Source organism: Microtus ochrogaster, unplaced genomic scaffold (assembly GCF_000317375.1).
Source record: "Microtus ochrogaster isolate Prairie Vole_2 unplaced genomic scaffold, MicOch1.0 UNK630, whole genome shotgun sequence".
Lineage (NCBI taxonomy): Eukaryota > Metazoa > Chordata > Mammalia > Rodentia > Cricetidae > Microtus > Microtus ochrogaster.
In genome coordinates, this window is record NW_004949728.1 from 1 (window position 1) to 12057 (window position 12057).

The 12057-nt window shown below is 50.7% G+C and overlaps 1 protein-coding gene across 1 annotated transcript; it reads right to left on the reverse strand.

Moving 5' to 3' along the window:
• Positions 1–3445: 3445 nt before the first annotated feature.
• On the reverse strand, positions 3446–9345 carry LOC101980431 (calpain-2 catalytic subunit-like). Its single transcript, XM_026778531.1, has 2 exons — positions 8925–9345; positions 3446–3876 (listed from the first exon to the last, which is right to left on the reverse strand). The coding sequence occupies exons 1-2, from the start codon at positions 9159–9161 to the stop codon at positions 3601–3603; spliced, it is 513 nt and encodes a 170-aa protein (XP_026634332.1). The 5' UTR covers positions 9162–9345; the 3' UTR covers positions 3446–3600.
• Positions 9346–12057: the final 2712 nt, after the last annotated feature.

The window sequence follows — 12057 nt, forward strand, 5'->3', positions numbered from 1 at the left end:
AAGTGCAGCATCTACATGGTGGCTCACAGCCATGTAACTCCAATACCTTCCCTGGCCTTCTTGGGCACTGCACAAACAAGGTACACACACACACATGCACATGCACACACACACATGGGGGTGGGGGCAAAACCCCATACATATAAAAGTGAAAGAAATTAAAAATTTAACATTTTAAGCCAGGCATGATGGTACTGCTGTAATCTCAACACTCAGAAGACTGAGAGCAAGAGCATTGTGAGTTTGAGGATGAGATAAATATGAATTCTAGGCCTCAGCTACATAGCAAAACCCTTTAAAGCAAATAAATAAGTAAGAAACCCAGGCATGGTGGCACAATTTATAATCCCAACATCTGGAGTATAAAACTGGGGCACATTTGTAATCACAGCTCTCAGGAGGCTGAGACAGGAGGATTGCTTCAAGTTTAAGGCCAGTCTGGGATACCCAGCAAGACACTATCTCAAACACAGAACAACAATGATAATAATAATGATGACATGTGCAATTTTTTAAAAAGACAATAGCTAGGAAATGGGTGTTGGCTACTTTGTTGGGACAAGCGGATTCGTCCTCCTTTTGTTCTACAATGTACCAAGTGGACAACGAACCCAGCATTTAGTCTCCAGTCGGTGACCTGCCCGAGCTCCATTGTGAGTTCCAGGCAATTCTGGGCTAATACAGAGATATTTTCTTTAATGGTTTATTTCCTGACTTAAAACCTTTCATTTTTAGTTGTTTAAAATATTTGAAAGTATTTCCCACCCAGCTGCTCCCTCTGCCTCTCTGATGAGGGAAACACCAGGAGGCTGTAGGGAAGGGCACACTTCCTGGTGGCTCTTCTGGGAACCAGATGATGGTGGAGGCAAATTGACTCACTTCAATGGCCCAGTGAGCACAGGTCTGTGGTTTGAACAGCTGGGACAGCAGGGAGAACCTTCCACTCTGGACTGGATGCCAGAGGCCTGCTGGGCAAAGGCTCGGTCACCATCAGCAGTCACAGAGCCTCTGGCCTCTCTCTGGGCCAGTCTGGCTGAGGCTTGGTCTTTTATTTCCAACCTTCCTTGAGGAAGGGTAGAATTTTTCTGCTGAGTCCATGCCTGGTCCAGCCGCCTTCTGCTGTACAGGTGGCTCATGGAGGGAGCCTCTCAGTGCAGGCAAACATGCTCCCACACACGTGCTTGTGCGTGCGCACACACACGGTTTGAACCATTTGAGGGACGGCTGGAAGTCGAGCCTTCTAAGAAAGCGGGTGAGATCATGAATAAAGCACTTCAGGGCAGCACAGCAAAGGTCGTAGACGGACGCCGGGGACGTGTACAAGTCTAAGAGAGCCATTTACGCAGGCTCACTGGGTCACCGAATGCATTTGGGGTAGGAGGCACAAGTGGAGAAAATGAACTCCTTGCCCAGCTCAGCACCATGGGTTCAGACCCCGGGTGGGGTCATAAAGTGAGTGCAGGACCTGCATCAGGCTAGGGCTCAGGCAATGATTAGAGCACAGCCTTATAAGCACCCTCCTGTCTGTGTTTCAGTTTGCATATCTGCGCGGTGAGTGTAAAAAAATACGTACTTGGGCTCAGCAGTTAAAAGCACTGGCTGCTCTTCCAGAGGTCCTGAGTTCAATTTCCAGCAACCACATGGTGGCTCACAACCATCTCTAGTGGAATCTGATGCCCTCTTCAGCATAAAGTCATACATGCAGATAGAGTACTCATATACATACAATAAATGAATAAATCTTAAAAAATGTATCTATGTGGGACTTGGGATGGTTGCATATAATAATGAGATCAAACCGAACAAAAAGACAATGCTGTCTGAGTTACCCACTGTTTCTCAGGGGATGAGCCTTACTGCTCACATACCAGACCCAGGAATGGGGGACAGCTAGCCATGAACCGGGAAGGGCTTGATTTTATTGATTGACTCGTTGCTGCCACAGGGATTGAACCTAGGACCTCATTCCTGCCAACTGGTCAAGCGTTCTACCATTGTTCCAGCCCACGGCAAGAACAGCTTTAGAGGGCTGAATGCCACCTATCCGTGGGTTCTGATGCCATCTTATTTAACTTGCTTCCCTCTGCAGTTTGGGAAAATTGAGGTCCCCAGTGATGCCTGGGCCGAGGCCCCCCAACTCCTGACATTCATTCCTGAGCCTGTGTTTCTGCCACAGCCCTGTTCTGTCATTCCTGAGCCTTTTGGGACTTGGGGCTGTTACCACCCCTTCAGGACCTCATGCCCAGAAGCCGAAGTAAGGGCGAGAGTTCAGTAGACTACATTTCATGACCCACAATCTCATTAGAATCTTCCAGAATAAAAGCCAAGAGAAAATAAAATGGCTAGTCTGCGCACTTCAGAGACCTTAAACATTAGATCAATTGCCAAGAAAGTTTAGGAAGGTTTATATTTCTCTTTTTCATTTGGTTCTGGACTTAGAACAAGCAATTTCCCCCCAGGAATTTAACCGTATGGCCCCCTCCCAAACCAAAACTTGGTGGAATTGAAATGGGACTTAACTCGGGTGCTTGTAATGTGTAGCGTGGCCCTTCAGATGTTTTCAGAGTTCTGAAGCAGCTGTTTAGGCTGCGAGTAGGGTTCAGTAGCTGCTGGATTTTTCCAGATCCTTCAAAAACTTCAAGCTTGGTCATAACCTTAATCAACACCCAGCCCTTACCACCTCCACTTTCTCGAGCCAGTAGCTGGCCTCACTGAACACCTTAGGTAACCTGGGATACCAGTCTGCTAATTCCTGGGAAGGGAGGGCAGAGAAGGGAGGCCTGTTTCCTGCAGGTGAGAAAACTCTCTGGCATCTTAGGAATCCACACTTAGCATGGTTGTGTTCCAACAGGTCTGGATCCTGTTTTCCCTTGAGGTTGCCCTGTTTTTAGGATTTGCACAGGTCATGATGTCCCCCACAGGGTGACATGTTGGCAGGCTTCTTTGTAGGGAGATCACCTCGGCACTTAACACTCTAATGCTGGGGTCAGACCAAATGTCTGTACACCAGGCCTCTTCTCTGGCTACAGTTTGGTTTTAGCCCACTCCTCTGTAAACTCAGAGTGACCAGGGGTATCTTGGAGCGTGGACAAGCACGGCTTAGTGACTGGCTTAGGAAATAGTGGCTGCCATCATTAAGAGATCAGAACCCTTGTGAAGCGGGCACAGGAAGGGGGTGAATTCTGGCTGGCTAGTTTTGCTACCATGGGCTTGTTAGGAAGCTGGTTGAGGTGGACAGCAGGTTTCCAGCTTATCAGAGCAAGTAATCTGCTCCAATAATTATAGGCCCATGTTTGTTATGTATAGGAAAAACTGAGGGTGGATTCTCAAGGCTGAGACTTCACTGAAGCCCGGGAAGTTTCAGAACGAGGCTAGGGACTCTGGAGCTGGGATTCTCAAACATAGTCCTCTCAATCTTGATTGACACCCGGGTTAGTTTGAATCCATGAGTATTACAGTTGTGTGAGTATGCACAATCCTCACAGCTTACTCCTGGTGAGCCACAGGGAGCCAGCTGCCTGCAGGGCTGAGCTGGTCCTGGCGCTTTCCACTTCCTCCCAGTAAGGGCTTCCCCTTCCTCTCAGCAGAGGTTCCCCTCCTTCACACTGTGTCACTGCCCCCTCTTGGGGACCTGTTTTGGACCTCACAGAACTTCCACCTTAGTGTCGTGGCTGGCTGGGGGACATCCCCAGGAGACAGGATGTTCAGGGAACTTCTGGGAATGGAAGTCACCACAGGGCTCGAGAACAGAAGCCGTGGAACTTGCAGCTGACATGGCACAGGTTGCCCCAGACCCCTCGACTTACCCAAGGCTCCTTGGCAGATATCTGTGCGGGTGGCTCCTCCAACAATGAACTGGGGGTCAGAGCAGATCTCCTAGAAACAAACCCACAGAGTAAGGTCAACATAGCCGGCAGGAGCTTGTGAGTCCAGCCCCTCCTCCTCGTGCTACTCAGCTCTGAGGAGAGTTCCACAGTCAGATCTCCGTGCTAGTCATGTGACCTTGCTCCATTGGCCCTAACAGGGTGGGGCGGGGAGGGGGGCTTCCAGGAAGTCATCAGACCCCACACATTTCAAATCACCTGCAGTCGGCTCCTTTATGCTGTTTACCAAGGGCAGGGAGTACATCCAGCTTCCTCTGCCAGGCTTTGAGACCCTCCATGCTAAGTGCCCCGCTGCCCACCATTCTGGCACCTTCTCTTCTGGGCCTGCATGCCAGTGGTTGGGCTTGCAAGGCATTCCTCTTTTGCCTACATTTTCCCAAACCGTTCATCTTTCAAGTCTCCCATCCCTCTCCTCCGGCATGAAGCCTTTCCTCCTCATTTAGCTCCACTCTTCCCTTTGAGTTCCTTCCCAAAGCCTTTGGGAACCTAAACCTGTGCTGTGTGGTGGTGTTCACGGGTCCTCCTCCATCTTTCTAAAACACGTGCTTCTTTGGGTTAGGGGACTGGATCCAGCCCTTCTGAGTTGGCCCCAGAACTAGAAGAATTCATGCACTCTGTACCCGCTGTGCTCACTGCTTGGAGCCTTATCTCTTACAGCCCTTTGGGGAAACTCAGGGAGATGTAGCTCCTCTTACACGTGGGGAGCAGCTCAGGAAGTAAGGTGATTGTTCAAAGCTCCTTGCCTCCCCAGGAGTAGAAATCACTGGGATTTGAACTCCTAATGCTAAGCCTCTCCATCCTGTGCCTCTGCCGTGGCTGTTCCCAACAGCCCGATGGAAGCCACGGTGGAAGGGCTCAGCAGCCCCCTGGATGTGTTTCCGGATTTCGAAGCGCTCCACCCAAAAGCCACAAAGGAAGTCAGGGCCCAAATCTGAGCAGCTTTTGACTCAGAGATGTTGGTTTGTAGGAGTGCCACATCTGCATAGAGTGGCCTTGCCCCTTGGGCATGCTGCTGTCTCAAGGAGTCTTCCCTGGGTGAGAGCTGGGTCTCACATGGGGCCATCCTGGCAGCCTCCAGCAGCACACCAGCGAGCATGCTCCCTTCCCGCTTCCCCACCAGTCTGCCTGGCGAAGGAAGGGATAGCAAGAATGCACTTTTGTCCAGGCAGGGAAGCCAGCTTTCCCTAAGGCCTGCCAGGCAAGCACTTATCCTGGGGGTAGCACAGACGGGGCTCAGTTCCAGGAGCTACTTAATCACACTGATCAATCAGGGACCAAGCTCTCACCTCCGGAAGGGGCTACCATTACACTTCAGGAACTGCCTCAGGGTCTCCAGAGAAGCCCAAGTTCAGACTTCACAGCCCAGAGACACTTGAGAAAACAGCCCTGCCTACAGCCTGTGGAGCCTGAAATTAAACACGGGTGTAGCCACGTAGCAGTAGAAGAAAGGAGCGGGTGCGGGCCTTGGATTCTGACAAGGTAGTGAGAATCTTGGCAGTGCCTCTTAATGCATAGGTCCTAGGAGGCGGGTGGGTTACTGAACACCCTGAAGCTCGATCTGCATCTGTAAAATGGGCTTGAAGACAAATGTACCACCCATAGAAACTGTTCTCAGGGTCAGGGCAGATGAACATTAATGGCTTTGCCATGGACTCTATAAATGACAACTCTATAGAGGACCTGATGTGCTAGCCTTGGGTGATGCAGTACCACTCCTATCTGTGGCCTCAGTGTGGCCATGGTCATGCTCTACCTCATCCCTCTTGTAGTGGAGCTCTCTCTTGCCAGTGTTATGACATCCCCTCAGGAAGAGTTAGCAGCACCCGCCCCCGCCCCCAGGATGGCTAACCAGCTCCCTTGCCCAGCCCTGCTGTCTCTTCCTCAAGGCTATTTCATTCTTTCTCTGGAAGTCATCTTTAACCCCTTCCTCTGTCATGACTCAACCTTGAACAAACTCAACTTGCCTACAGCTGCCCAGTCTCTCAAATCAAGCCATAGGTGTTAGTGTGCACGTGCTCTCCTCTCTCTCTCTCTCTCTCCTTCCCTCCCTTCTCTCCCTCTCCTCTTCCTGTCATTTAGACATCCTTCTTAAATGAGTGAAACACACACTTCACTTCCATCCCTCCTACTCCAGGGTCTCCAGCCTGCCTGCCCGCCCCCACCCTCCCCCACCCCATCCACACCATCCAGTGACATTGCTCTTTTCCAGTCTCCGATAACTGACTAATGAACCCAGGGGTCACTTTTTTTTTGTACCATGGCCTGACTCCACCAAGGTCTGCAAAGACAGGCCTGGCTCCACTCCTGTTTTGTTCTGAAGAAGTCTGACATGCCCAAGCTTTAGTTTCCCCAACTATAGAATGGCTATGTGGTGTGTGGCCTGCCCAGGCAGAGTCCCTGAAATGGCCCTAGATCTCTATCACCTGTTGAGAGAACCTTTGTGGGCTTCAGAAATAGATGCTAAGTAGCCTGTGCCTGGAATATAACAGGTGTTCAGTAAGTGTTCATTGTCTGAATGGAAGGGTGAAAGAAGGGGTGTGTGTGTGTGTGTGTGTGTGTGTGTGTGTGTGTGTGTGTAAATGTCAGCTTGCCTCAGCCTAGAGTCATGGAGAAAATAGTTGTATTAAAGAATTATTCAGATCTGGTTGGCCTGTTGTTCTGTCTGTGAGGGATTATCTGGATTGCTAATTGACGTCGGAAGACCCAGCCCATTGTGGGTGGCACCATTCCCTAGGCAGGGGAGCCTGGATAGGGCAGACAAAAGCAACTGCCATGTAGCATTCGATCATCTCTGCTCTGGACTGCGGGTGTCATGTGACTAGCTGCTTGAGTTCCTGCTCTGACTTTCCCTCAGTGTTGTGCTGTAACCTGGAACTGTAAGCTGAAAAAATTCTTTCATGCCTTCAATTGCTTCTGGCCAGGGTGGTTTATCGTAGCCACAGAAATGAAACTTGGATAGAAAGTAAGTTGTAAAACAGTACACAAAAGTAAGTCACATTTTCTCCTGCTTGTGAGTCATCTCCCCAGCCGGGATGTCATTCAAGGCTCACAAAGATTGTACATTCGTTCCTTCATTCATTTTCCAAATACTCAGTGACTTTGTTTTGTTGGTTTGTTTTGTTGTGATTGTCATGGATGTCTCAATGCCTGGCCTAGAGCAGCACTTTATAAATGCTGAGGAATGAATGCATGTGTGAATATTGAGGAGGAACAGTTCTCTGAGACCCCGAGAGCACAGGGCAAACAACACACCAGCTCGGCAGAACAAGAAAACACATGGGACCGCACTGGTTCATGGGAGAAATGCTAGGGCAGAAGTTAGCATAGGGCAGAGAACAGCAGGGCGGGGAAGTCTGCTGAGAGTGATCAGGAAAGACTCTGGGGAGGAGACAGGTGACAAAGCCCCAAAGAATGTAAATGAACTAGATTCGGAGGTCGAGGGGAGAGCTGCCTGGCAGGTGAGTAGGGCAAGGGAAAAGAACTGGGTGTCTCTGGGAGCTGCACCCAGTGTGCAGGACAAGAGAGGGACTAGAGAAACTTAGCTTGCTTCATTCTTATCTTTTCGTTTGATACAGTCTTACTTTGTAGTCCAGATTGGCCTGGGACTTACTAAGCAACCAAAGCTGGGGCCGAGGTGTGTACCACCCGGCCTGGCTGCGGTGAGGAGCAGAGGACCAATGACTCACCCAGTGCACCCAGGTGCTCGCTGTCCTGCTCCACAGAGACTTTCTGGTTTTCCTTTTCATTTATTTTTTTTAATTTGAGCCAAGTTCTCATGTGGTCCAGGCTGGCCTCAAATGCGCTATATAGCCAAGGCTTGCTTTGACCTTCTTTTGTTGTTGTTATTATTGTTATTATTATTATTAATCTATTTATTTTGTGTGTGTACATGCTTGCAAGAGTCCGCACGTGTGCCACAGTGTACATGTGGAGGTCAGAGGACAATTTTTGGGAGTCAATTCTCTCTTTCCACATGGGTTCTGGGATAGAGCGAAGGTTGTTAAGCTTAGCAACTTACTCAAGGAGCCACCTCAGTGGTCCCCCCCCCCCCCGCTTTAACTGATCCTCCTGTCCCCACCTCCTAAATTCTGGGATTATAGACTATACTCTATAGATTATAGATTATACATTACTATGCACCTGGTTTTATGTGGTGTTTTGGGTAGAACCCAGGGCTCGCAGAGCACCCAGCTGCTCTAGGGTACTCTCTAGATCCTGAACTGGATTCAGGATAACTAAAGTGGCCTGGGAGGATCAAGAGTATGGGAGCAGGGCACGAATGCCCAGTTCTAACAGGAGTCTAGATTTCCTCTAGGTTCCCCGGAAAGTCAAGGCCAGCCAGGCGGAATTCCACTGGAGATTGAAACCACCCGGGAACTGGGAGGGCATAAGGGCAGAGATCCTGAGGGTTGGCCTAAGAACATTTGGGAGTGGGACAGAGGTTCCCAGGTGAGGACTCTGAGCTAGCGAAATAATGAATAACAGGCTCCATAAGCCTTTCAATTCTTTGTTAAGTTACCTGGGGAAATACTGGGGAGCAGGGAGGGGTACGCTAGCTACACTTTGAGAAATAAACAAGATCCAAGCTGGATAAAACCAACCATCACAGGTACTTGTGACCACCTATGTAAGCCAGCGCCAGGCTGTGCCCACCCTTTCCTTCCCAAAGCAGTCGGAAGTCTTCTACCCTACTCGGATACTGACCCGCACAGCAGACCCATGTCCCCTCCCTCCATCTTAACACTAGAGTGCAATAAAAGTTTCACCCCAGTGTCCCCGTGTCCCCGAGGCTTTGTGAAGACAAAGGCGGCCTCCTGGGCGTGCCCGCTACTGGGATGTGGGGTCCTGTCCTGCCAAGCGCTCTGGGCTATCTGGGGGCAGGTCTACTGGGTGGGCCACAGCCTGCATCTGCAGTCCCCTTAGCAGCAATCGCGGAGCACAACCAAGCTAGCACTACCGAGCCCGGGAGCCTCGGGTCTTGGCTTGTAGCCTTCCACTGCAGCCCTTCCCTGCCCCACCCGGTCTCCGGGTGCTTCCTACCGTGGGCCGCTTCCATTCGATGCCCCGAGTTTTGCTGGAGTAGGGCCCCAACTCCTTGTATCCCAGAGAGGACGGCAGGGCGGGGAAGGAAGGATCCTGGAAGAGCGCCCCGGCCTCCAGGCATTCGTTCCGCAGCGTCTCGTAGTCCTGGTTGAGGTACTTGACGGCTCTCTCGTGCGATCCCAGCCCCTCGGCCGCCTCGCGGTCCTTGGCTAGTTTGATTGCGATGCCCGCCATGGTACCGATCGGGCTGGCTCACTGCACAGGGAGAGGGGTCGCGGAGACGCTGGGCGCTGCACTCGGCTGGGGTGCGGCCGGGCCCGGGGCGCTGCAGCGGATTGCGGGAGCCGCTGCTGCAGGCGATGATTCACCGGCTGGAAGAGCCTGGGCCGCGGGGTGTGGCCTCTGCCTCTCCCGGCCTGCTCGTCGCCTAGCCCAGGACGCGGTCAGCCGGCGACCTGCACAGCGCCAGCCCGACCGTGGAGGACTGCGGGGCCGCTGCTGCCACCTTCGGACGGTTCCCGGGATGGCGCGACCCGGTGGTGGGGAATGCTCGCAAATTGGGATGGGAAAGTTGGGACTCAAACCCCAGAGTGTCGGTCGCGAGGAATGCCGGGCGAAACTCAGCAATGACTGTCCAGGAAACAGGATGAGTCAGTCGCAGTGTGAGCGTAGAGACTAACTCCAGTTGCCACTCACCGGCCCAAGATCGTAATAACTCTGCAGACTCTGGACAAGTGCGTCAATACCTGAAATTTTATGAGAAGTGGCTGCCGGCGTGTTCATCTTACAGAAGAGAAACTGAGTCCCATAGAAGCTCAATGATGTAACCCCAAGGGTTAAAGCTAGTCACAGGCAGAGCAGGGTCCCTGCGATTAGCGGACAGTTACTTGTGCACAAGTTGGTTTGTACAATTTGTCAAAAAACAGCCATCCGGGTTAAATCTGAGTTTTAAGTAAAGGAAAAAAAAGTGTGGTTTTAGTATGTGTAGCCCTCAAATACCACCCGAGACCAACCTATACTACAACAACTGTGTGAAGCGTATCTAAAACTCAAATTTACCTGGGAGGATTTATTGAGATAACACTGAGAGAACATTTAGAAGAGAGCCAGTGTTGGTGACTGCTGCCACCACTCTGTCAAGAGAGAATTTCTGAGCTGCAGTTCACGTACAGAGAACTTCTGGAATGAATATGGGGAGGGCTTAGTTTCTGCCTGTGCTATGAATGGTTTCCAGTAGGGGTCCTCAAGGGGAGGCAGCCCCCACCCCTCCCATGTGACCCAAGAGGCTTTTGGAGATGATTGCAGAAATTCTTCTTATTGTCGCAGCTGGAAGGGGAGTCCTCCTGGCCTCTACTGAGTGAAAGCCAAGGATGCTACTATAGAGTTAGCGGGTCTTGGGCAGTGCTTTACAGAGAGAAAAGCCAGAACAACGCAGTCTCAAATGTCTCTCTCTGGACCAGACTCAGGAACCGAGGTCTGGAACCTCCCTCCAGGTTGTCATGGTCTAGCATCATTTCTGAGTTAGTTTGTAACTCTGGAAGTTGTAGGTAACTGTAGCAACTTAAAATATCAATGTGATATGCAAATGGCTCTGTTCCTGGAGGAATCAAGGTGTCTTTCTCCCTGTGTCAAGGCCAGTTTGTCTGTTCACATTGCCCACCCACGCACACTCCTGTGCATGAAGCATGTCTAGAGTCCTCCTCTTCTTTTTGAGTTCTGACATCTTGGTGGGCCCGATGGAAATCTGACAGTGATAAAAAATTAACAGTGTACAAACAGACAAACAAAAAAGGTTTTCATTTTATATCAATACAATAACTATAATTTGAGCTTTAAGAGCTATCCACACCACTCCTTACCATGTCCAGTCTTGTCTTTAACTGGGAGTCCACTGTTGCCCTTGGCTGACCCTCTGCTTCATTTGCTCAGGGTTCCTTTTTTTTTTTTTCTGGTTCCCCAGCTCTTCTTTCCCCTGGCCAGAGCACACACAAACAAAGCTGAGTATCCCCAGCCCACTTTCACCAGCCAGAACTTTCCCTGGCTGGCTAGGCTGTTCAAGTGTTTGTCCAGCTTCTCTTCCAGATTCTACATTACCATTTGGCTCTCCTCTGCCACAGCAAGACAAACCCCTCTCCCAGTTCTTCTGAATCTGAGATGCTTGCAGAGCCCTGAGACAGGATCATTTTGCCCATAACCACAGTCTTTCTTTCAAATGACAACCTCTCCCTACCTAAGTTTGACTTTGTTTCACATCCTCTGTCTTCAAGTTTCAACTCTCGGTACATTGCCTGACAGGCACGCCGCTTGTCACTACACCATCTTGTGTGCCACCGAAAGAGCTGGGGGCTCCACAGCAATTGTTTGTAGTTCAGGGGCTTTCTGTGCTATGGTTTCTGAAGCTTCACAGTCCTTTCCTGGAAGCCATTGATTTCCCCACCGTCTGATTTCTATTGGCCCCACCCTGATCTCTCCTGGGCTCGGGGCTCTTGGTTCCCCAAGAGCTTGTCCCAAACCTGTTATAGTGGAGTTTGGCTACTACCTGGAGGAAGTGCCTAATCCCTGGCAATTGGAGGCCAGGCCCCAGCAGTAAATGTCTGAGCAGATTACACCCATCATTGCCGTCAAGGTAGAAACTTGCAAGACAGAAGCTTTGCAAGGCTGAGGCAGCAGAAAGTCTCTTCTCACCTACGGCTGGCTTCCTTTTCCAGTTTAGTGAACACCCATCACGGTGCATCCAGGCAGGGCAGCAGACCTAACCAACTGTGTACATAGAACGCTGCTCCCCAAAGGCTCCAGACTGTCCAAAGCCGCTGCAATTGGTTTGCAAACATATAAAGACTGACCTCACCATCTGGACAGGGGCCAGTTTGTAACCTGAGTCAACACTGCTCTTTATGCTTTCCAAAGCTTCCCTGGCAATGTTATCTCAGGGGAGCTGGCCAAGTCTTCTCTTTTAGGCAAACGTGACCCCTGTCAGGGAAACATAAAGACACACACACAGATCCCCTCTTCCCAAATGAGTCATCCAGACCAGAAGGGTAGTGGGTGAGCCAGAAACAGTTGTCATATCTGGAATATGAGCAAGATGGAAAAGGAGAAAGAAAGTGGGAGGTGTGTGTGTGTGTGTGTG